The sequence below is a fragment of the Nannospalax galili genome, unplaced genomic scaffold (assembly GCF_000622305.1).
Source record: "Nannospalax galili isolate Female #2095 unplaced genomic scaffold, S.galili_v1.0 scaffold1437, whole genome shotgun sequence".
NCBI lineage: Eukaryota > Metazoa > Chordata > Mammalia > Rodentia > Spalacidae > Nannospalax > Nannospalax galili.
The window spans coordinates 1,427,355-1,451,974 of record NW_008341050.1 but is presented as its reverse complement, the minus strand read 5'-3'; the positions used below and the strand labels follow the sequence as shown (position 1 = coordinate 1,451,974).

Genomic DNA, 24,620 nt, shown 5'->3' with positions numbered 1-24,620 from the left:
GAGGTGTCAAATTCCCCAGGAGCTGGAGTTAAAGGTCGTTATGAGCCACCCAACATAGTCACTAGGAACTGCACTCCAGTCCTCTGAAAGAGAGCAGTATGTGCTTTCAACTGCTGAACCATGTCTCCAGCCCAAGACAGTGATTAAAAAAAAGACATATTTGGGGCTGGAGAGATGGTTCAGCAGTTAAGAACAAGAGTTGTTCTTGCAGAAGACCCAGGTTTGAATCCCAGCACCCACATGGCAGCTAACAACTGTCTGTAACTCCAGTCCCAGGGGATCCAACAGCCTCTTCTGACCTCCATAGGCATTGCATGACATTGGTGCACTTACCTACATGTAGGCAATACACGGATACACACAAAACAAAGATAATAAATAACATTTTTAAAAAAGTTTTAAAAAAGACATATTCAATACCCCCTGCCATTGATTGATTGATTGACTGCAGTGCTGGGGATAGAACACAGGGCTTCATGCAAGTTGGGCAAACTCCACCAACAGAGCTGCGTCCCAGCCCCTTTTGCCATCATTTATGACATAGTCACTACTGGAGGGCATTTGGACTGTACTTCTGCATTTTGTCAATCAATTATCCCTTCTTTTCCATGGTGCTTATTGGGTTGGGTGGATGGGGGAAAACAGACATGGTGTCTCCCTCACTGACTTTCTACTGCAGGGAGAGAGAAATTTCTTGTGTTAAGAAGAGAGTAGCCAGGTGTGGTGGTGCATGCCTTTAATCCCAGCACTCAGGAGGCAGAGCAGGTGGATCTCTGAGTTCAAGGCCAGCCTGGTCTACATAGGGAGTTCTGGTTCCAAACCCAGATCTTCTGCAAGAGTTGCCAGTGCTCTTAACTGCTGAGCCATCTCTCCAGCCCCCAAATAAATAAATTTTTAAAAAATAAAGAGGCAGTCTATATGAGGTGCCAGTCACTTGAGACATGCAGGGAAAAGGATTCTGTGTAAAAGGATCAGCATGAGCAAAGGCATAGACATATGAACACTGTGAGGTACATCTGGGAAAATCTGAGACTCCTTATTATAGCATAAGTGTAGTTGGTGGTAAGGCTAGGCAGGCAAGGGAGAGCCTAGGCCTTGAATGCTCAGTCAAAGATTTTAGACTAGATTCTGTAGGTAACAGGGAATTATTTGTGTCTTGCTTGGTATGTGTGAGGTCCTGGGTTCAATCTTGGTGGGGAAAGGTGTGTTTCAGAAGGAACTTCAAAGCCTACCCTGTGCCTGAGCCTCAGGGAAGTTGTTACTCTGTTGCTCAGAGAGGTCTAGAGATTTGCCCAACTGAAACAGCAAACTCAAGACAAGTGTCAGTCTCCCAGCCCTAAATCTGCTCACCCTCTTCCACCTGCAGCCTCTGGAAGTCACTAAGCAGGAGAAGGGTGAGGAAACCCCCACCCCCACCCCCATTTGTGGAGCACCTAAGATTGCCACCCACTGTGCGTGGCCTTGTGGGTGGGGGCCAATAAGAGCTGTCTGGAAGGAGCTTGAAGTCCCGGTGCCCCATCTGCTTAACTCCAGAAATCCTCCCAAGAGTCATGTCCCCTGGTGCCCGCCCCGAAAGAGGCTGAAGAATACAAAGGGCCGGGGCTTCCGGCCTGGCTGCCGGCGGCGTATTCGGTTTCCCTCATTTGTCTGTTCTGACCTGTTGGAGCAAAGGGCAGCCATCGGAGGTGTCTGGGATGAGGCTCTGGCCGCCGCCGGGTTAATGGGTCGCTGGGGACTCAGGTTGGCCGTGGAAGGAGGATAGGGCTGGGGGGCGGGGGGGGGTGCCCGGGACACCCCCCGCGGCCCCGCCCCGTTCTGTGTGCAACGTGCCAGAGACCTGAGAGCGGATGCAGCTGATGGAGCAATCGCGGGCAAACGTGCTGCCCAGCTCGTCTGCGGGTGGCTGGGTTTGTTGGGGGCGGGAGGGGGGCGTCGGTGCGGGAACCTGGCCGCAGCAGCTGGCCCCTCCCCACCGGGTTTCCAGAGACACGGCTGGGGGCACCCAGAATCGCGTGCACACGGGGGGAGGGATATGTGTGTGCACGGGGGTTCATGTGCACACGTGCCCAAAGATCCACCCCCCCCCGCCCCGAAGTTCAGGCACTCTGGCCCACTTATCCCCCAGGCCACGGTTGTTCCGTTCCGCGCCTGTCCCTCCACCAGCACAAGCACTGACAGACACCGGGACTGCGTGCCAACCCGCAGACACACCTGGGCAGCTCCACGTGGGCGCCGCACGCGCTGGGGCATTTGTTTGGAGAGCAGTTCTAAGCTTTTGGACTTGTCTATGGTCGCAGGCCTGTTGGAACAAGGACTAAGCTGAATATCCTTGCAGAAGTTGCTTAAACTGAGCCTCAGATAACCAAACTGTTGAGTGGGAATGATGGAAGTCCTATTGGGCTGTTGTAGAGATTAACTAAAATATTGACTACAAAGTGTTAAGCCCCAGTAGTCCAAGGACTCTCTCAATATGTGTTGGGGGGGAGATATCTGTGAATACCAAAGACTAGGTATATACCTTTTCTGCAATAACACCCATCATCTGTTCCCCAGGGCCTTTCGTCCATCCTTCATGCACTTCGTTGACACAGATCTCTGAGAGGCCCTGAAGACTGCTGATCTGCCTGAGTGCTAGCCTGGGGCCATTGCCCAGCATCCCTATCTACACCTGTGACCTGCAGTCGGCTGCCGCCACCTCTGGCCCCCTGACTCATTGCAGTAAGCCCTTTCCTGCCTGTCTCTCTATCCCTGCATCAGGGATGCAGAGACCAGCTCTCTCCAGTCTCCTGGGACTGCTGGGGGATGAGTCAGATAACTGGGAAAAGCCAGAGAGCCTGAAAGAGGCTCTTACTAGAGCCGGCTGTCTGGCTGATGCAAGGTTTGGGTTTTTCCATGTAACCCTGTTCGTGCAAACAGGAATGGTTCCCAGCAAATGCCAGGAGCCCTATTCCCAACAGACAGGCAGGGGTAAGGAGTGTGACGCCAGGGCTCTGTCAGGCTGTTATCCCTTGCTCTGTGACCCTGAACATGTCTGGTGACCTCTCTGCTTTGACTGCCTGATCCTCAGGAGGGGGGCGTGGTCTGCTTCACTGTGCTGTAGTATGAAGCAATCTTCTGTGCTTCTCAGAAAGGTTTCGATGGCTGGAGACTCAGGAAGAGAGGTAGGAAGGAGTCAGAGATCAGTGTACCCTCTGCCAACCTGGGATATAACTGCCTCCTACCTGTATGCCATAATGCTCAGGGGTCTGTTCTCAGATGTGACCCAAGTCTGGAGCCTCTTTCTTGTTAGTGTCTTGAGCGTCTGTTCCACATGTAGAGATGGAAAGAGCAATGCCTTATCAGAAGTCTGCAATGAGGGAAAAGAATGGAGTGCTGGGGGATGGGTGGGGGCACACTCCTGTAATTCTAATGCTGGGGAAGCTGAGGCAGGAAGATCATGAGTTCAAAGTTGAACTGAGTTACACCACTGTCTATAGCAGCTCCTCCCACAGTGCATTCTCACCATGTCTCTATCACAAGGGAGGTCAGGTAGGCTCCTGTCATAGGCCTGGGGTGGGAATGAGGATTGATAGCTTCCTCCATGGTTTATCACACAAGCTTTGATGGAAAGGGCTCTGCTCTGGTGGGAATCTCATACACATCACTGTATCTGGCCTGTATATTCTGTGACATGATACAGATGAGCGAATGGAGGCGGGGAGAGATGGAATAACTTATCTCGGATCACATGGTTACATGGTCAGGAAGTGTCAAGGCCAGGATTTGAACCCAGATCTGCTTGAGACACATGATCCCACCCCAGTGGGTTTGTGACCCCTCTGTTTCTCTTCTGTGTTCTCCCTAGTGGACTTCTTTTTTAAAAAATTTTATTTATAGCCGGGCGTGGTGGCGCATGCCTGTAGTCCCAGCACTTGAGAGGCAGAGGCAGGCGGATCTCTGTGAGTTCAAGGCCAGCCTGGTCTACATAGTGAGTTCCAGGAAAGCTGGGGCTACAGGGAGACCCTGCTTCAAAAAGACAAAAAAAAAAAATTTATTTATTATTTTTATTTTATGTGTATGAGTGCATTGCCTCTGTATAGGTAGGTGCACCCATGTGGTACAATGCCTGAGGAGGTCAGAAGAGGGCGTCAGATCCCCTGGAACTGGAGTTATGGACAGTTGTTAGCTGCCATGTAGGTGCTAGGAATCTAACCTGGTCCTCTGTAAGAACAGCTGGTGCTCTTAACAGCTGAGCCATCAATCCAGCCCCCATAGTGGGCTTCTTACATTGTCAGGTCCCTAGGGTTTCTGATGTCCTCCGCACTTCTTCCTTGATTTCCAGGGTGTGGCCAAGCAAGGGGTGTGTGTGTGTGTGTGTGTGTGTGTGTGTGTGTGTGTGTGTGATCACATGGAGTGTGGGAGGGGTATGTCTCTACCCTGATCAGGGAAACAAGAGGCCCACTGAGAGGGGGATGGGGTCCTGTGAGGTAGGGAATGACTCAGGCCAGTGATAAGCCTGTGGGCTGTGTCTCTGTGTCTGTGTGTCTGTGTGGGTGGGTGGCATGAGGTACGTGGAGACAGTGTGGAAGGGGAGTCCAGTCCTGACGGCCTCAGTGAGGTGGAGTGCTTCTAAAGCATACCCCAGCCTCATAGCCTTGCCTGCCGAGGTGCTTCCAGCTCCTCTCCCACTTACAAGGCCCTGCACTCCAGCCTTCCCAAGGCCTCACACCTCAGCCCACATGAAGCCAGAGCCGCAGGGGTCTGGGTGGGGACCACCACTGGTGTCAGTGCCCCTGATGCTGATGCTGATGCTGGCTCCTCCTTGCCCAAGAAGCTCTTTGGACATCTTCATTCTGGGCCTAGCTATTTTTAGACATCTTCCTCTCCCACCCCTCCCTTCCTGGCCTCTACCAGCTGAAGGAGGAAATGACTCATCTGAAACCCAGACAGGTAGAGGCAACCCTGCCGCCCCCAGCAGACCCTGGCTGCTCTAGACCTAGTAAAGTCCCCTCAAAATGGTCTGCTTACCCCTGCCTGCCCCCCAGCCTGAAGACAAAGTTGGGCTAGCATGGAAGCCCAGACCCCTTCGTGGGCTCCTTTTCTATTAATCTCCCAAGGTCTAGGGCAGGACTGGCTGAAGCCAGTGAGGGCCAGGATGGGCCTGTTAAGCCTAGGGCTGGGTGGAAGGCCAGATAGAGACTGGGGCTGTGGGTGGATGGGTGGAGGGGGCAGCTGTCCATGAGGAAAGGCAGGGAATAGAAAGACAGTAACAAGCTTGCATCAGGCCAGCTTGGTACCAGGTTTGCTACCTCCTGGTACCTCAGTGTCCCCTCTATGAAGTGAGGAGAGGGGTAGCCAACCCAGATCAGGCTCTGACTGCTTTCTTTGGCTCCCAGGACTCCTGACCCCATGAAGCCTGTCCCCTGGGGTCATCATGGGACCGGTGACTGTGGCTCAGGCTTTGATGAGAATAACCTTTGTCTTTGTCATCCACAGGGTACTGGCTCTTAGTTCGGGGCTCCATGACCTAGGCAGCTGCTCTGACATACCTGAGTAAGGTAACCTTGGCAACTCACTTCTCACGGCCTCAGTTTCCTCATTAGTAGTTGTAGGCTAGGTTAGGTCTCTGCTATTTATTTTTGTTTTGAGACAGAGTCTCACTATGTATCTCTGGCTGATCTGGAACTTGTTATATAGGTAGACCAGGCTGGCTTTGAACTTGTAGCAATTCTCCTGTCTCAGCCTCCCAAGTTCTGAGATTGTGAGCATGTGCTACCATATCTGCAGATTTGTTCTTTATTTTACTTTTAATTTGCTTTTTATTTTATGTGTATGAGTGTTCGCTTACATGTATGTATGGGTATCACATGCATGACTGTTGCCCATGGAGGCCAGAAGAGGGTATCAGTCTCCTGGAACTGGAGTTAGAGACTGTTATGATCTGCCATTTGGGTGCTGGGAACTGAATACCAGTGTTCCGTAAGATTAGTGAGTGCTCTTAGCTGCTGAGCCTTCTCTTCGGTCCTATTATAGTTATTTTTATTTTATCATGTGTGTTTGTATGAGTGTGGGTGCATATACCATGGGGAATGTGTGGAGGTCAGGAGAGTCTTGTGGGAGTCTATCCCTCCTTTCACCATGTGGGACTCAGGAATCATACTCAGGTCTCAGGCTTGGCAGGAAGCACCTTGACCTGCGGAACCATCTCGTAGACGTCTGGTTTTTAAATATTTAAGTTGTGTATAGTGGTACAAACCTAGAATCCCAATGCTTGGAAGGTGGAGACAAGAAAATCAAAACTTCCAGGTTAAACACAGTGAGTTTGGGGCTGGTGAGATGGTTCGGTGCTTAAAAGTACCTGCTACTAACCATGACCACCTAAGTTTGATTCCCAGGACTCACTTGGTGAAAGATGAGAACTGACTTTCGAAAGCTGTCCTCTAACCTCCATTTGTGCACGGTAGCATGCACACACACACAAACACATGTACACAGTACATTTTAAAAATATGATAATAATGAAATAATAATGATTAATAATAATAATAATAATAATAAAACGTAGTAAGTTTGAGGCCAACCTGAGCTTTGTAAATCTGCCCACTTTCCTGAATTCTTCAGGAGAGCGTAACCTCCCTTTCTCTCCTTTCTCTTCTCTAAGCATGCTTTCCCTAACTCTTTGGGGAATGTCCGCCCCAACATTTTGGGCTTCTTTACTCTTTCTCTAAAGCCGCCCTCCCTGCCACGTGGCTGCCAGTCCACCGTGTGTCTGACCTCCGTGCAGCTTTAATGGCTTGGCTTTTTTCCTTGTCCCCTTCCAGTCTCCTCTGGACAGCTGCTGAGATTTACAGCTTGTCTGCCCAAGAGGGTCCTCCTTTAAACACTAATCAAATTGTCCTAAAGCTTTAAAAAAATAAAGGAAACCAAATTTAACTATAAATACTTGTTTATTTTAGCAGTGGGCTCTCCTCTCTTCTCCAAACTCCCACTGCACTAAGGATTGGAGAGGGGCATGCAGCTGGGCCGTCTCTCCAGGCTGTCACACTCTAACAAGGGCCTTGGGAGGCATGGAGAACCCTTCTCCTCAGAGCTTGTTATTTCCATCACTCTGTCACTTGTGCCTCAAGGGTAAGGATGCTATCTTTATTTCTGGTTCCAGGCAGCCCATCACTTTCTGGAAGCTTCCACCCAGGGTGAACTCTTCCTTAGCCCTTACTAAGCAGATTCTTCCGCCCATCAGCCCCTTGTGTTCCTCAGGGGAGCGCCAGTAACAAAGCCCTCTAGGTGACAACAGCCTGCAGCACACCTTCAAGAGACCCATCTGGCACTTCGGGAGAGGGGCTCCAGTGTTTCTGCTCATGGCTATCAAGCTGGACAGCTTGTCTGGGACTCTCCAGTGCCAGTCTGAGGCACCTGGCCACTGGCCAGGTTTTCCTGGTTTGTCCCTGGGGTGCTGGCACCTGCAGGCGCCCACTATGGGCAGGAATAGATGGCCAAGATGGGAAAAACAGGAGCTGGTGGTGTTGGGGCAGGCTACCTGCGGTCACTTGGGCTTCAGTTAGGCCTGGGCAGGCCAAGGGGCACAGCTGGGGCAGGAGGGGAGGCCTGGTCCTGGATGTGACCTAGTACAGGAAAGGGGCCGGGGCCTGGCAGCTGACCCTGGGTCGCCCAGAGTCAGAGAGGCACTGACTTGACATCAGCAGTGCCCTGGAGTGACATTTGGTCTTCAAGCCATGGTTTTGGGTTCTCATGACACAGCATGGGAAGCTGGGAGGAGCCAAAGTTCCCCTCCCCCACCACCTCTGTCTGCCTGGGTCCCTCCCAGCTGCCTGACTGGAAACAAAGCCAAGTCAACAAACAGTTCCTCGAATTGTGTTCCAGCTGAGGCTGTTCCAGCCTAGGCCTCCAGGCTCCAGAGCTAATAATATTGGCAGATGTAGGTCATGAAATTTGATCTTCTGGGATGTGATCCCACCTCGCTGGGGAAGTGAACTGGTGCAGTCTGGACTCAGGGTCCTGAAGACTGACTCTTGGGCTTGGGATCCTGGGCTGAGGACCCTTCCCACCCTAGGTTAGCTGCAGTCAGGCTAGGGTCCAGGAGTCTGGACACCTGTTAACTCAGTGACTGACAGAGGCTGACAGACTGGATGGTTAATGAGAAGGCCTGTGCGAGGATAATGGTAATTTTGAAGTTTTACAGACAGTACCACAAGTGCTTTCTGTTCTAGGTAAGGCTGGACCTTGACCTCTGTCTGGACTTTCATCCAGTTCTTCAGTGCCAAGTAGGTACCTGACAGGTCTGCAGGAGCCTTAAGAGGCTAGTGGTGGGGCTGGGTGTGGTGGCACATGCCTTTAATCCTAGCACTTGGATCTCTGTGAGTTCAAGGCCAACCTTGTCTACATAGGGAGTTTAAAAAAAAAAAAAAAGAGGCTGGTTGGTGGTGGTCTGATGTGGTTAGTTACACAATTTGGGATCCAGGATGTAAACTTTAGGGTACAGGGCCACGGGCTGGTAGCCAGCAGGTGGCAATGCGTGCAAGTGGTGACCAGGCTGGTGGCCAGGGCAGCATTGGGACACAGGGACAGAACTGTTTCTGACTTCAGACATGGGTGGTGCTGCCTGGCACAGGCTGGAGTCAGCATCTACTCTCTGGCCACTGTGTGCCCTTCTCATGTTGGCTCCTGGCCCACCTGTCCTCTCAGGGAGAGGAATTGTGGGGCTTTTCAGCAGGATCCTGCTTTCCCCAGGATCCTGCTTCTCCCAGGAGGAGAGAGGCAAAGGACAAAGATCCCTCTGAGTGCTTGTTGTGAGACCTACCATCCAAGTGGGCCCTTCTCCCCGGATGGCACTGCATCAAAGCCTCCTCAAGTCTGGGTCAGTGTACAGGTTTGTGGCTGCAAAGTGACCCTCAGGCGACCCTGGCAGAGGAGGTAGTGAGGCTGAGAAAGCTGTGTAGGGACAGTCACATGTGCTGCACAGACAGCTGTTTCTGTGCCCAGGGCCACTTCTGTCCTTCAGCCTTGTTCCTTCCTTAGCTTTTTTCCTGGGGCCCTGTGTCCAGGCCCTGCCTGCCTTCATGAAAGGGCTTTACACAACATGCCTGTCACTCCAGGGGAGGAAGACATTGCTGAGGAACTGTACAAATACCTCTGGAATCAACCTGCCTGAGGCAGTGGCCAGATGCCAGGCCCTGAAGCCTGAAGACTTATCTGTGCATCTCAGCAGGGTATTGGGCCTGAGCAGCAGGTGGAGGGAGCCAGGCAAGAGGCAAGGGGAAGGGGGAAGAGGCTCCTGGGGGCAGCAGAATCAGAATGTGAGGCCCTTCAGGCTGTTTGTCAGGATAGCATCCTAGGAATGACACGGCCTGGGACAATGTGGGTAACCCTGTCGGTTTGAGGGATGAGGCCTGGTCAGGGTTGACACCCTCGGTGTACAGTCTCTTCACTTTCCTCCTCTGTGTCCATTAGAGAGATGAGAACAATCAGCCAAGATACTGGGGATGTCAACCTGAGTCCCTGAAAGGCCCAAGCCTGACCTTTGCCCTCCCAGTGCTAACTCCACTGGGAAGTAGCACCTCAACCCTCCTCCACCACCCTCCAAAGCCAGTCTCTGAGTTCTGCCCTCAGGGACTTTGGACCAACTTGGATAGAGGCAAGCTGGTGGACAAGGTGTGGCAGCAGAGCAGACCCCCTTCCACACACAAAACCTCAACTCTAGGCCTTTGGGAGCGCTAAGGAATCCTACACAGCTGCCCTTGCATTCCTGTTCTGCCTGTGTCCTGGGCCTTTATTTCCTGCCAAACCAGCTGTAGAAGTGACAGGAGGCCTGAGGCCTGCCCTTGGAGAAGCATCTTTTAACTGGAGTTAGGGGAAATGACATCCCAGTTTGGCCCTACTTTTCCCACTTTCCTTATGGCTTCTCTTTTGCCTCCTGACCCCACCCCACCCCAGCCAGAGAGTGCACCAAGGAAAGCTGAGATACTTCTAGAACGCACTGGCCACTCAAGACAGGCAGGATCAGAGAAGCTCAGCTCAGGATCTTCTATTTCTGGTGAAGTTTTTTCTTTTGCCCAAGACCACTATGTGAGACCAGTTTGATAATTATAGACTGGGGACCTAGCCTACAAATTGTTCCCTGGCTGTGCTTGTTTGTCCTTTCCTGCCTGCAGGCCTCTGTCACAGTGTTCCCTCTGGCTGCATTGCCCCCCTCCGTCCCCCTCCCCAAGCCCATAAAAGTGCCACCCACCCTTCTTCCGTAGAGCTCCCAGTCAGAGCCCCTACACCTGCTAAACCCACTCCCAACAGGCCCCTCTTCCATTCCCTCAAGAGCGGTGCTCCTCTGTCATCACCGTGCCTTCAGCTTCACTGCCTAGGCTAGGACTTGGCACCAGTGTCAGGGAATCTTCGTTGACAGGACCAGTAACTGTTTAGACAGAGCTAACTATGACCAGACACCATGTGAAGTACTTAGTGTAGGACAATTCTTACTCCACACAATCACCCCATAAGCCAGGTGTTTGTACCCATCTTTGCAGAGGACACTGAGGCAGAGGGAGGTTAAGGGACACACCCAATGTTACCCAGCCAATTTCCTGTGGAGCCAGAATTGAGCCGAGGCAGCTCAGGTCCACATTACATTGATACAACTAATCTGTTAGGTTGTCCCTGGGACTGATGACACCTGTCCTGTATAGCAGGTGGACATCTTTGACACTGCTTCAATGTGCAGTTCATCCGCACCGAGGCCATTGTGTTTAGTGTGGCCTTTCACCCTTGTCCACTCTCCTGGACTCCCACCATTCTACTTGGAAGAGTTTGACCTGGAGTAGTAGTAGTTCAGTGCCTATAATCCCAGTACTCAGGTGGTGGAGGCAGGCAGGAGGATCAAGAGTTCCAAACCAGCCTTGGGTACATAGCAAGTTTGAGGCCAGCCTGGGCTACATATAAAATATAAAAATAAAAATAAACAGCTGGGTATGGTGGCATGCACCTTTAGTCCCAGCACCTGGACGGCAGGGGCCAGCTGGGGCTACAGGGAGACCGTGTCTCAAAAAAACAACAAAAACAAACAGATAAAATCCTTAGAATGGGGGCTGGAGAGATGGTTTAGCGGTTAAGAGCATGGGCTGCTCTCACAGAGGGCCCAGGTTTGATTCCCAGCACCTACATGGAGGCTAACAACCATCTGTAATTCCAGTTCCAGGGGATCTGCCACATTGTTCTGACCTCTGCAAGCATTGCACTGCATGACATGGTGCATCTACATGCAAGCAATACACTCATACACATAAAATAAAAATATTTTAAAAAAATCCTTAGAATGACCTATACAGAATGAGGTAAGTGGCTTCACACCTGTAATCCCAGCACTTGGAAGGCAGAGGTAGGGGGATCACTAATGCAATTTGGAGGCCAGCCTGCTCTACACGAGTTTGGTCCTAGCCAGGGATACACAGTAGGGAGGTCTTACAAAACCCAAACCCAAACCCAACCCAACCCAACCCAACCCAGAGAAAAGTGGGCTTGGTCCCATTAAATACAGTAAATTTGGTTCAGGAAATACTTGCAGAATGGCCATTTTGCTAGACACCAAACTTGTAAACAACTTGTTCGGGAGACCCTGGGGATCGCCTTCCCTCCCGGCAAGCTTCAGTTTCCTGCTCTGGGAAATGGGCTGACTCACTCTGGTCACAAGGTATGAGGTCTGGTAGGGGGTTCTGAGTGGCTCCAGAACGACACTGTGTCAACAGCATGGCACTGTGCACACCTGCCCTAGACAGCCAGGTGACGTGACTGTCTGGCAATAGTCAGGCCAGGTGCATGGTCCGGCCCAGGAGCCCCTCGTGTCCCAGCCCTGAGCGGGCCAAGGAGATAAGGGGCAGGTCCCGTGGATCTGGAAGGACTCGGGCTTTTCTTGCCACCTGACAGTAGGCGGAGCATACTAGTCAAAGCCTTTTTTGTGTTGTTGCAGATGGAGGGCGGTCCCCCCGCCCCCAGTGTAGTCAGGGGAGGGGAGGGGGTAGCTGGCAACGCCTCTGCCAAGCACCGCTAACAAGTGGCAGCTCGCAGGCCGGGGCAGCGCGTAGTGACCCCCGGCGGGGACAGCCAATGAGCTCCCCGGCTGCAGTGGCACCACCAGGCAGCCCGCCTGCCTTTGGCTGGCTCGGCAGCGGGAGGGGCCTGGGCCCGCCAGTCACGGCCGCCCGCCCTGTCTCCGGGAGGCCGGGCAGATCTGCCGCTTCGTCTCCGGGAGCCTGGGCAGCCTCCGTGTTAGTTTTTCCCACCCCTCGGGGAGAGCGGGCCGGGGTGGGGTAGGGCCGGGAGGGCGGCTGGGAAGGCTGTGGGCCAGAGATGGCAAACACTTGGGAAATTTCCTGGTGCCCTAGATCTGGAGTGGCACTGAAGCCAGACTTGGGCCAGTGGGGTTCACTGCCCCCAGGCTTGTAGCAAGCCCGGAGGGCTGGAGGGAGCAGGGGCAGGAGAAAGCCCAATGTGTATGTACGAGTTGGGGGCTCATGGGCAAGGCTGATGTCTGGGACCCGAGATCCTGCTACCCCACAGCCACTAGAGCCCCATACCCTTTGTCTGGAGGGTCAGGCTTGCCACTAAGAACTCCAGAGGTACAGGCTGGATGGTGTCAACAGCAACAGGTACCTGGCCCATGTTTGGCCCCAGCCCCCGCGCAATGCACACCCACCATTGCCAATCACATAATAAACATATATTTATAGATGTACAATTTCAGAATTCTAATTCAAGAAATACAGCTTCTCAGGGGATCCTGTAGGATCGATGTTCTTATTGCACATGGCTCAGCCCGTCTAGGGACAGTTACCAAGACAGTAGGGGTGGTGGGAGGCAGAGCCCCAGGGCCCCAGTGGGTGGAGCACACTGGCCTGCCCAGCATTCATTCTCTCTCTGGGCCAGAGTGGCCACTTCATTGTAGGTCTCGACCTTGTTTAAAAACCAGATTCGACATTTCCTTACTAAACTTCCTTTCCCAGCAAGAATCCTATTTGTTGGGGGATTGTAAAAATAAAATAAATTAAAAAAAAAGAGAAAACCTGGGAGGACTGTTACCACCCGGGGCGGGCAGACCAAGGGAGGAAGGCCTTGGAGGCCGGCGGGTCATCCACCACAGAAAACGGAAAAACGGCAGTTCCCAAAGGCCCGGTATAAATGTGGTAATAAATAAAACCCTTCTTCCCCTGGCAGCAACTGCTGTTTTGAGAAAAACCCTCATTTGAGGGGATGATAAGAAAGCCATTGTGGTTCGGGTGGATCCTTCGTCCAGGGAGCACGAGGCCAGGTGAAGTTCTGCTGTGGAGGGTGAAGACAGACACCCAGAGGCACTGGCTTTTCTTCACAAGCTGAGCTGCACCTTGGGGTCCTGGGCCAACTCGTGGAGGATGAGCCTTCTGGAGTCCTTGGTGCACAACTTAGAAAACAACCAGTGGCAATGGTGGAGCTGTGCCCTGTGGCACCTGTAAGGCAAACCCACTTGGGGGACTTGGGTGGGGAAGTGATTAGGCCAGGCCTGGCCAGTCTCTTGGCCCTGCCATACTGTGGGCAGGGGACTGGATGCAGGGTTCCTGGGCACCAGGACAGAGCTGGGCAAGGAGGAGGCAGTGTGAGGAGCTGGCCTCACCCCAGCAGGCCTTCTCTGGGGTCTCTACCATGGCTCAATACTGACTTGCTACCTACCTCCGAGGTACCTTTCTCTGACCCCCAGCTTGCTCCCCTCCACCAGCTGTAATTCTGGGGACCTTCAGACGTTTCCTATGGATTTATACCACCATGATTACTGCTGCCATCAAAGCCAGGCTGGGATTAAAGGGGCTAGAAGTATGTGACTAGACTTTCCTTATGCTGTCAGCCATGGCTAATGTCTAGCTTTTGAAGAACTAGGCTGTCTTCTCCAAACAGACCTCATTTTCTAAAATATGGAAGAAATCAGCTGAACAACTTAACCCAATCCCTGCATAGTTTAAAAAGATTTTATATATATATATATATCTTTATATGTGCCTATTTACATATAAATAGATATATATACATACACACGCATTCCGGTTACATTCTATGGAAGTTCTCTCTCCTGTCTATCCTTGGCCCACACTTCTGCCTGGCTTCTCCTGAGGTGACTGGTGGTAGCTCCAGGGTGTGGGAGGAGAGGCAGTGGGGTGCCCCCTCCCCCAGCCCTTCCCACAGACGTTAGCTGCAAGTTTTACATTCTACTTTCGTTGCCATGGTTTCTGTATCCTAGGAGCGAGCGATGTGGAGCCTCTGCCAGCCCTGGGAGGGAGGGAAGCAGCCTTGTGGCAGGCTTTCTGTCTGTCCTAAGAGCTTTCTGCATTTACTGGGTGAGAGAGGGCAGCTGTGTGGCATCTGGCCCCCAGTTCCATTTTAATTTTTCTTTGTCTTTCCTTAAATATACAGTCCATCACCTTGGCTCAGTGTGTGTCACCAAAAATTCTCCAGGGATTTCATAGTCTGGGGAGGAGAAGGGGAAGAGTTAGTTGAGCAGTCACAACATGCACCTCTAGCTCAGTCACATGAAGGAGCAGCCACCATGAGTTGGCTCTGCCCAGCCAAACCCCTCCTCAGTGTTGCGCTCCCCGAGAACTAATACCAGCCAGTGGTCTTGGTGCTCTCAGCAGCTGGCTCTGTGCCAGGGTATACAGAGGATGGGGGTGGACAGGGTACCAGTGCAGAACTTCTACTGGCTCTGCCCACACTTCTCTGGGCTCGAGCCAGGCTACCCGCTCTGGGCTCTGGGCACTGGGAACTGAGCCCATTACCCACATGCAGAGGCGGAGGAGGTGGGGTGCTGTTAACAGCAACTTTCATTCTCCCCACCCCTTCTGTGCTGAGTAGCTGTGTTTGACCCTGAACTTGTGACCTTCTGTTCCCATCTTCAGACCGCAGGCAAGATGCCTGGGTGGGGCCGGATGCTCTCAGTTCCCAGGTGCACAACACTGGGGTGAGGGCCTCAGATCCCACCAGAGGGGGAGTGGTCAGGGCCCATAGGCCTCTCCTGCCTGCTGCTGAGCTGTCCATCATCTTGTTCCATTAGGGATGGCTCCTGACCACTCCCTCCTGCATGGATCTTTCTGGCATCAGTGTGACAGTGTGTGTGAGGGGCCATCTTGGGTCCAGTAATATTTGATGGCACAGCTACACTTGGGAAAGGGCTGGGGTAGCTTGATTGTTGGGAAGTAGGTCAAGGAAGTACAAAGCTCTCCCACTTTGTCTGGCTCTTGGACACCCCCACAGTATGGACAGGGAAAGGGATCAGGGGGCCAACAGGACAAGATGACTAGAAGGTTGCAACAGACTTCAGTTTCCAAGGCCCCAGAGCTGCCCCATTTCTGGAGGAGGTAGAAAGTCAGGCTGGTGACAAATCTTTGTCATTACTTCCAGGTTTCCTCCCTCCTTCCCTCCTCTGCCTCAAGACCAAGGCCAAAGCTGCCAGGAGTTGCAGGGCAGAAGCAGTCCTGGCTCATACTTGGACCTGGGTGGTGTGGCTGGCCCAGGACTATCCATGCAGGGAGGCCTGCACCTCTGACAGCCGGCTGCAGCTCGGAGTGCCCATCTTCTGTGCTCTGTGGTACATGTCTGTGTCACCAAAGTATCGAGCCCGGTACAGCAAGCCTTCTTCTGCAAAGCAAGAAGGCAGGGTCAGGGTACCCAATACCTCTCAGAGTCTGCCAGGTGGCCTGCCTGGGCCTGCGAAGGGAACAGGAAGGCTGGCACAGGCCCAAGAGCTTGGGCAGAGCTTGCCTCCCAGAAGGGAAGACCCTGGAGAAGCAGAGACCTAAGGCCCCTCTGTGGAGGAGAGGTGACAAGAGGCACCTTCCCACAGAACGTGGGGGAGGCCAGCCAAAAGGAGAACCTGCTGTCCTTGTGAGACTGCCCCAGGGCCCCAAAGACAGACCGGGGTACACTATCAGTAGGTGGCCAGGGATCTTCAATCTGTCTCTACATGTTCACACTTGGCAGCCACAGTGACAGCAACTCATGAGGACCTGGAGGAAATCACCAAGTGGCCCTGGGCTTGCAGTCCCAGGGGAACCCGGGAGTGGAGTCCAGGTCTTGGCTGGGAAGTGGCTGGCACAGGGCAGCACCAGGTGCTGGGCCCACAAAACAGTGGCTGGATAGGGCTTTCTCCTTTCCCAAGCTTTGTCCCCGCCCCAACTCCTGCCCCCTTCTCTCACATATTTATACACTCATGGACTCCTGTTCTCTTACACACCACACACACACACACACACACACACACGCACGCCCCCCCCCCCCCCCCCCCGACTCACTTTGCTGCTTTTCCTTCCAGCAGTTGTTTCGGAGGTTGGCGATGTAATCGTCTTCCACGTTCCGTTCAACTGTTTTGAGGCTGGAGCCTGTGTACTCCTCAGAGAAGGTGTCTGCCACGTAGTAGATGACGTTCAGGTGGTCAGTGACTCGCTTGTGGATGTGGCCCACTGACCTGACCAGAAACATACCAGGTACAAAGTGGGTCTGGGTCTCTAGGCCAAAGGCAGTTGGAGGACTGATAGCCCAGTAGAGGTACCACCCAGGCCATAGGGATGGTGGGTTCCCTCCCACGCTGCAGCAGGAACTTGCTGGATTCCCAAATGAAGATCTGCAGCAAGGGCAGAGTACTACGCTGCGTGAGTGACGCAGCCTGTGGTAAAGCCCTTCTCCAGGAGCTCTGCTGAGACTTGGGGCCTGTGGGGAGAAGCCCCTTTCTGAGGAGAGGCCTTGATCTAGAAGGTGGGCTTGGCCTTTCATGCCTCCACCTCCCCATCCAGCTTCTAAGCCCACGGAGGCCCAGGGTCTGCCTGATCTAGAGTTAAGAGTCAAAAATGAGAGGCCAGAACTTGTGCCTCTAGTGGAATGCATCCTTAGCCTGAGTTAGTTCAATTCCAGCCCGAGGAGAAAAAGAAAACGTCAAACACCAATGGAACAGAATGACAAGAGCGCTCTAGTCACAGGACCTGCAGGCAGCAGAAGAGCCGCAACATCCACCAGTCTCTGCCACCTCTCACCTCTCCAGCTGCAGGAAGAGGGGAGACTCCAGGGAATCTGGCTCCAGGGAATCAGAACTGGCTGCTGTAGGAACAGAGAGCCAACTCTGCCCCCTGCTGGTAAAAGGGAACCAGCTAGGTCCCCAGCCAGAGGCAGGCTGTGGAATGGGAGCTGAGGGCTTATGTCAGTTCTAGGCATTGGAAAGAGAGGGGTGCTGACACCTTAAAGGGTCAACTAATACTCAAGTTCATTACTGGCAGTTGAGATTGGGTATTCATTCAACAAATACTGCTGAGCATTTCTAACAAGCCTGACATTTCACACTTGTTACTCACTGATTTTTACAATTAGGTGGATGCTATTATTCCCATTTTACAGATGAGGAAACCAAGGTTATGTAACTTATCTGGGGTTATAGCTTCTCAGAGGAGAAGCTGGGTTCTTCTTCCTCTGTCTGACTATACCCTGCTCTTCCCATGGTCTCAGGGCTCCAAACATATTTTAAGAGCAGAGAACATTTCAGGGTCAACAAAGATGGGATGGCAGTGTGGAGTCTAAAGCTTCTGACACCACATAGGACCATCATGTGCACTGCCCCAGGGAAAGGCTTGGAACTTCCTCTGCACTCTCTTAGGGAGCTGTGATTTCACGACTAAGAGGCTCACCTCGAGAGAGTGTACTTTTGACCTTAAGCCAGCTTTCCATTAGGTCAGGATGGGAAAGAAGGCCCCTGCCGGGGACTGAGGATCCCCACTGAGCTGTCCTGGCCCCCTGGGCAGGTACTCACGGTCGTGGGCTGAGACTGTAGGGTGGACTGGACACCATGAGCTGGCTGAGAGCTGACACGAGGATGAGGATGAGGATGGGCATCAGCTGGACAAACACCCCTAGCCCGCCCTAGAAGGGAGAGCCGATGGTCACCAGCTCTTCGAGCACAACAGAGCCTGGGTGGCCGTGACACCCCCCACTTCCCTCCCAAAGGTTCCCCAAGTACACTTCCCTACTGGAGAGAGCAGGTACTTGGAAGGCGCGCCAACAAATGGAAGTGGCGCTCTCTGGAGGACAGGAAGCAGGTGGGAAGACTTGCACTATCCACAGCTCTTTGAATTTTGAATCACACAGATGTCTATACTGCCGACTGAAAAAAATGACTAAAGGTGGGCTTGGAGAGATGGCTCAGTGGTTAAGAGCACTGGCTGTTCTTGCAGAGGACCTGGATTCAATTCCGTCCACCCACAAAGTGGCTAACAATCATCCCTAACTCCAGTTCCAGGAGATCTGATGGCCTCCCTGGGCATTGTAAACATATGGCGCACTTACGTACATGCAGGCAAAACACACTCATACATATAAAAATAAATAAAAAGGAAAAACTACTACAGGGCTGGGGATATAGCCCTGTGGTAGAAAGCTTTCTAGTATGTGCAGCTTTCAGTTTGACTCCTAGAACTAAAACAAGACAACCAGAAATAAAAGTTAATTCACTAAACAATAATTTATATGTTGACTGTTGTGGTGCACACCTTTAATCCCAGCACCCAGGAGGCAGAAGCAGGTGAATTTCTATGATGTAGAGGTCAGCTTGATCTACATATCGAGTTTAAGGCCAGCTGGGGATACAGGGAGAACCTATCTCAAAAAAACAAAACAAAACAAAACAAAAACCCTCCCCAAACCCCCAAAATAATAATTTATGATTTTAAAAACTTTTGTGCATGCTAGATACATATTTTTTTATTTATTATTTTTATTTTATGTGTATGAGTGTATTGCCTGCATGTATATGAGTGCACCTGTGTCATGCAATGCCACAGAGGTGAGAAGAGGGCTTCAGATTCCCCTGGAACTGGAGTTAAAGATGGTTCGTAGCCACCATTTGGGTGCTGGGAATTGAACTCAGGTCCTCTGCAAGAGCAGTCAGTGCTCTTAACTACTGAGCCATCTCTCCAGCCCCACTAGATACTTATTAAAAAAAATTTATAAAAATGAGCAGACAATCCAGGTGTGGTGGTACACGCCTATAATCCTAGTACTTTCAGAGGCAAAGGCAGAAAGGTAGCTTAAAGTTTGAGGCCAGGTGGGTCAATATATCAGGTTCTAGACTAGCCAGGGTGGTTATATAGCAAGACTTTATCTCAAAGAACCAAAACCAAGTATGGGCATGGCAGGTCTAGACTGTAATCGCAACATGTGGAAATGGAGGAGGCAGGGTTCTCAGCAGTTCAAGGTCATCTTCAGCTACATAGAGAGTTCAAGGTTAGCTACTGAGTTCCTTTCTCAAAAAGAAAGGAAGAGAGAAAAAGGAGACCTTCTGTTTACCAGAATGTTAAATTTTTTATTTATATTTTATGTATGTGAGTGTTTTGCCTGTGCACATGTAAGTGCATCTATGCATGCAATGCCCAAGGAGGCCAAAAGAGGCCACTGGATTCCCTGGAACTGGAGCTAGGGATGGCTGTTAGCCACCACGTGGGTACTAGGAACTGAAGTTCTGCAAGAGAAGCCAGTGCTCTTAACTGATGAGCTATCTCTCCAGCCACCTGTTTATCAGAATTTTAAATGCTCTTCAGTTGTTGGCAGTATTTGGGTCTTAGCCAGCTGGCTGTGTTGATCTGTGGCATCCAATATGTTTTCAAGTCACTGCTGAGTTAGGTTTTTATACACTTTTCTAAAGAGTGCTGAAAAGCACCTACATAAGCCTTTTTAATTATCTCACGACGTTTAACTCTCCATTGCCTAGAAAATGTTACTTCAGCCTTAAGAACAAATGGACTCCACAAAAGCTATTTACACTAGAAGCTGTCTGGAGGTGGAGAAGCTTCTGTCTTGTAGTTCCTGTAACAGAGGCAAGGTGGAGTGTGGCTCCCCCTGGTGGCCCTCTGCGGAACTGCATGGGAAGGAGCCAAGATGGTTTAGAGTGGCAAGGGCACTGTGAGTGAATACTCCTCCAGCCCTGTGCCCTGGGTGGGTCTGGCATCCCCCTTTCCCCCAAACTGCCCCCTTCCCCGCCTCCCCGCCCCTTTCCCCCAAACTGCCCCCTTCCCCGCCTCCCCGCCCCTTCACACTCACGTCACCCTGGTTCTCTCTGCGGTCCTGCCTCTGCTGGTAGGTGTAGCGCATGCGGCCATTGCTGTAGACATGGACGTTACCTGAAGGTCAGAGTACTGAGTCAGGGGCAGGGGCTCCTAGGACAGAGTGAAGCTGCCATCCAGATGGCCACCATCAGCCCCAGGAGTGGGGGGGGGGCTGTGTGAAGGGCAGGGGACTTACTGGAAGGAAAGCCACCACCAAAGAACATGTTGAAAAGGTCTTCAGGGGAGATGTCTGCCTCAAAACCTCGGTGGAAGTCCCCATGGCTGTGGCCGTGTCGGGCAGCCTGGTTCTTGTCATCACCAAACTGGTCGTATTGTTTCCTTTTCTCTGGGTTGCTAAGTACTGCATATGCTGTGCCGATGGCTGGAAGGGTGAGAAGATCAGGCCTGAGAAGGCTGGGTGTAGGTGGAGCCCCCAAAGAACCTTGAACTTCCTTTTTTTTTTTTTTAAAAAAAAAAAAAATCTTTTTGTATTTTTTAAAATATTTATTTTTATTTTATATGTATGCGTATATTGCCTACATGTATGTAAGTGCACCTGTGTCATGCAGTGCTCTCGGAGGACAGAAGAGGCTGTGGGATCCCCTGGAACTGGAGTTACAGACAGTTGTTAGCTGCCATGTGGGTGCTGGGATTCGAACTTGGGTCTTCTGCAAGAACAACCAGTGTTCTTAACCGCTGAGCCATTTCTCCAGCCCCTGAACTTCCTCTCTTTAGCCTCAGGGGAGGCAGGTACTTTACGGGCAGGAGTATTCAGGGCCAGTGACAGTTTGCCTGTTGGGCAATGTTGGGAAGCAGACCTTTAGGAAGACCCCTAAGCAAGTCTGCACAGCCTGGGCTAAGGAGGGTTAACACTCAGGCTCTTTGAATGATTGATTGATTGATTGAGTGAGTGACTGACTGATTTTTTTTTATTATAAAGTGAATAAATCTTTATTTAAGGGATATTCCACATGATTTCCTTCACTGTCCATCAAGGCTGCAGAAGTTCAAGACAATCCAGATACTCCTTTCTCAAAGAAACAGGTATTTCTTAATCCAGTTGTACTTCCAGCCCTCCCACAGTCTATGTCTACGTGAAGGACATATTCATGATAATGTCAAAGTTCTCCACCTGAGATCTGTGGCAACCAATTTCTTGAAACCATTTACTGTAGGAACCATTTTAAGATACATCTGCTTCTCAATTGCTGACACTCTAGAGAACAAACGGCACTCTGGATGAAGACCATTAGGGTGGGAAAGACTGCTCAGTATATAAGGCATTTGCAATCAAGCCTGAAGACTTGCTCTCAGTTCCCATCTTAAGAATGAGTTCGGTTCATACTCATTCCTAAGCCATCACACTCAGAATACTATGGTCTGCAGGATATGCCAATGCCTAAGGCCAAAAGCTGAGAATTAGTCTCATAGTTTGTTTAACTGTCTTGTAGTTCCTTCCCACCGGCCTAAGAAAGAGTCCTGTGAGTCAAGCAAACCACAACCGTTACTGTATGAGGTGTTTCCAATGATGTGTGGCTACTGGAAAAGACCCATCAGGATAGACCTCAGTGTGATTGATTGATTTTTGAGTAAGGGTCCCTCTGTGTAACCCAGACTGTCTGAATAGTCCTGGAACTTGCTAAGTAGCCCAGACTAGCCCCTAGCTCTTCATCCTCTGCCTCCACTTTTTAAGTGCTGAGGTTACTGTAGGCATGAGTCACCAGACCTGGCTTCAAGTATGTCTTGCTTCAAATTTTCTCAATGATGCTCGAGAAGCCCCTTCTTGTTCTCATCTCCTGGGGTACCCAAGGAGACAGGGTAATATAATCTTGAAGCCCTGCTGTGACCCAGAATAATGGACATTGGGATGCAGCAGGGGCTGCTGGGAAGGGCCAACTCTCTGGGTTCTGGAGGAGATTCCTGTGTGGCTACTGGTACGGCAGGGGAGTCCCCTCTCCTTGGGGCCCAGGCTGAAGCTGCTGTTTTCTACCTGGCCCTGGGGTTCCTTCCTCAGAGCTCCCTGGGACATGAGCAAGTGCCCCCAGGGTCCCTGGTTCTGGGCCTTCTCTATCTTCTGTTCCTCCTCAAGCTGTCCCAGTATTCACAGCAGTGGGCTGGGGTTTTGCTTCAGAGGGAGGACGGAATTCTCTTCCTCTCTCATGTGACAAGACCCAGTCCTCTGCCACAGGCTTCCCACTGGGCTACTACTCCCCACTATCCAGTACCACACAACACCTGCCTAGGCCAGGTGGGGCTAGTCACCAGGCTATTCCCTAGAAGGAGCCACATCAGGGATGAGAGAAGGAACAGTATCCAGGGATGAAGAAAGTGCAGGGCCCAGCAACACAGGGCCTGCATGGAGACAGAGCACAAACAGGCGAGATGAAAATGGAATGAGGAAAGGAAAGCTTATGATTTTGGCCAGAGGTCACACAGCCATTCCAAAAATCAGCAGGCCCAGAGATCTGAGACTGACCTGTCCCTGCTGCTGGCCTGAGGCAGGTTGTGGGTTGTAGGGAGTCTGCTGCCAGCTCTGAGGATCACTTCCCAACTCCCAGAGCTGGGCCTGCCCTGTCCTCAGCATAGGGAAACCATTAGGGTGAGCCAGGAGGCTGTTCCTGCCCAGGCTCTGTGTGACTGGAGAAGCTACTAGAACTCTCTCACCTCGCGAGCATGTACGATTGGGCCTGAGACTACTTCCTTTTGTTCCCACTTCCCAGGAAGCCTTGGCCCTCCCTGTATTCTATGGACAGGAAACAGAAACACCAAAATGCCAGCTTTGCACCAGCCCCTCCCCCAGGGCTGGCTCACCTTTGAAGGCTTCAGTGGCACCAGGCGCATGGTTCTTGTCTGGGTGGAACTTGAGGGCCAGTTTGCGGTAGGCCTTCTTCAGGTCCTCATCTGAAGCGCCTCTGCTCACCCCCAGGATCTCATAGTAATCTTTACACTGCTTGACCCTGAGAAGGGAAAAGAGCATGCCAGGGGCTGAGGTATGACGAATGGGCGGAGTGCGGGACACAGCTCACTGCAGGTGTGGGATGTGTGAGGTGCAGGTCCCGGACCTGAATCAGCTGTCTGATTTGAGAGACAAGGGAGCCACAGGAGACTCCCCTGTGCTGGGGAGCTGGGCAGGGCCCACCAGAAACACCAAGAGTACAGTAGGATTCAGGGGCAGCTGCTGTCTTTGGTCAGGCCAGCATCCATTTCCCTTCAGGCGCACCCTCACTGAAGGCAGCCTTAGGAGGCCTAGTGTGTCAGCCAGGGGTAGGTATGTTCTGAGTTCTGCCAACTGTATTCTCTCCTGCTCATAAAAGCTGGAAATGGCAGGTGTCTGCTCACCCCAAGCGCAGGGCCCTAGAGAAACGCTGCTTCTCTTCCACCTGGTCTTCTTTCTGGCCCCTGAAGGCCCTGTGCTTCTTGGGGATCTGTCTCCCCCAGCCCCACCTCCAGCTGTCAGGCATGTATGGTTGAAACCATGCCTGATTTATGGCCAATGACTTGGTTACACATAGCTGACCCTAGCCTGAAGTTTGCCAGCCAGGTGTGAGCTGGACCTCGGGATTCCCGAGGCTAGAAAGAGGGAGAAAAGAGGGCTAGGAGGTCCTAGGCTTGTGAGGCCTGGCTGGTGGGGGTCAGGCCTGGGAGTGAGCTGTGCCCTGCTGGGCTATCCCGTCTTGGCATAGCTCTGTGTCCTGCCTCTACTCTACCACACAGGCTCTGGTCTGAAAAGGACTTTGTTGGGGTGGGGGAGAATCTGGAGGGCAAGACGGTGGCATCTTTGTGTGACAAAGCTGTGAGAGGCCTGGGGCTGCCAGCCAGGGGCAGAGGAAGGCTGCCCCTGTATTCAGTCTCTGCTGTGAGGGCTGGGCAGTAAGGCCCTGGTTTCTACTCTGTGGGAAATAAGGCTGAACTCCTTCTATCCTCCAAGACCCTCCCAGAGCTCTGCCAGCCTCCCACCCCCACCCCAAGCTGGCCTCTACCTTTTTACAGCTGCCACCTGCTCTTGGGTGTAGCCTTTGGTGCTCTCTCCTCCTCCTCCTCCTCCTCCTCCCCCTCCAGCCTCGCCGTTGGCTGAGGGGATGTCGGTCCCGCCTGTTTTCCTGTGGGTTGTGTGGGTTCCATCTGTGGGTTTGGGTTGATCATCGGCAGACTGTGGTTTCTGGTTGAGGGACTCGATCAGAGCTGTGCAACCGATGGAAACCATTGAAGGGCTATTTGGTATGACTGCCTGCCATGGCCCAGGGGGCCCAGGTCCCCTGTGTCCCACCCACCACCCTCCCAGCAAGGCCGTTTTCTCCTCTCCTGATTTGGGCCTAATGTCTTAGGACATCAAGAAGACTGTAGATTTCTTAAATATTAGCAATATTAGTTTTATTAACAAAATTAATAGAAATATACATGACTCACGTATCTGAATTGCCTTGCCTATTCTTCAGATAGTCTGTTTACATACACACATATTTTCTTTTTTAAAAAAAATTTATTTATTATTTTTATTTTATGTGTATGCATTTACTGCCTACATGTAGGTTTAAGTGC

The 24,620-nt window shown here is 51.9% G+C and overlaps 1 protein-coding gene, 1 long non-coding RNA gene and 1 other non-coding gene across 6 annotated transcripts in view; 1 reads left to right on the top strand and 2 right to left on the bottom strand.

The window, feature by feature from the left end:
* Positions 1–954: 954 nt before the first annotated feature.
* LOC115070974 lies at positions 955–10,450 on the top strand. Of its 2 annotated transcripts, none has more exons than XR_003850079.1 (5): positions 955–1,740; positions 2,554–2,718; positions 5,476–5,537; positions 8,208–8,261; positions 9,931–10,450. It is a non-coding gene; the product is annotated as an uncharacterized LOC115070974 (long non-coding RNA). The 2 variants fall into 2 exon arrangements; XR_003850080.1 differs by having other exon boundaries at positions 7,139–8,261.
* Positions 10,451–12,678: 2,228 nt separating this feature from the next.
* Dnajb12 (DnaJ heat shock protein family (Hsp40) member B12) overlaps positions 12,679–24,620 on the bottom strand; it is a 23,384-nt gene continuing 11,442 nt past the window's right edge. Inside the window, exons 2-9 of one of the 3 annotated variants that reach the window (XM_008836634.3) lie at positions 24,062–24,263; positions 22,893–23,038; positions 20,278–20,463; positions 20,077–20,156; positions 17,795–17,904; positions 16,293–16,465; positions 15,488–15,639; positions 12,679–14,472 (exon numbers count right to left, since the gene is read on the bottom strand). In XM_008836634.3, coding sequence (XP_008834856.1) covers positions 15,518–15,639; positions 16,293–16,465; positions 17,795–17,904; positions 20,077–20,156; positions 20,278–20,463; positions 22,893–23,038; positions 24,062–24,263 — 1,019 coding nt within the window. In that variant the 3' untranslated portion in view covers positions 12,679–14,472; positions 15,488–15,517. The remainder of the gene's footprint in view (positions 14,473–15,487; positions 15,640–16,292; positions 16,466–17,794; positions 17,905–20,076; positions 20,157–20,277; positions 20,464–22,892; positions 23,039–24,061; positions 24,264–24,620) is intronic. The other 2 variants (XM_008836633.3, XM_008836632.3) reach the window with 2 other exon arrangements.
* LOC115070982 lies at positions 21,520–21,651 on the bottom strand. The gene has a single exon (XR_003850087.1). It is a non-coding gene; the product is annotated as a small nucleolar RNA SNORA18 (small nucleolar RNA).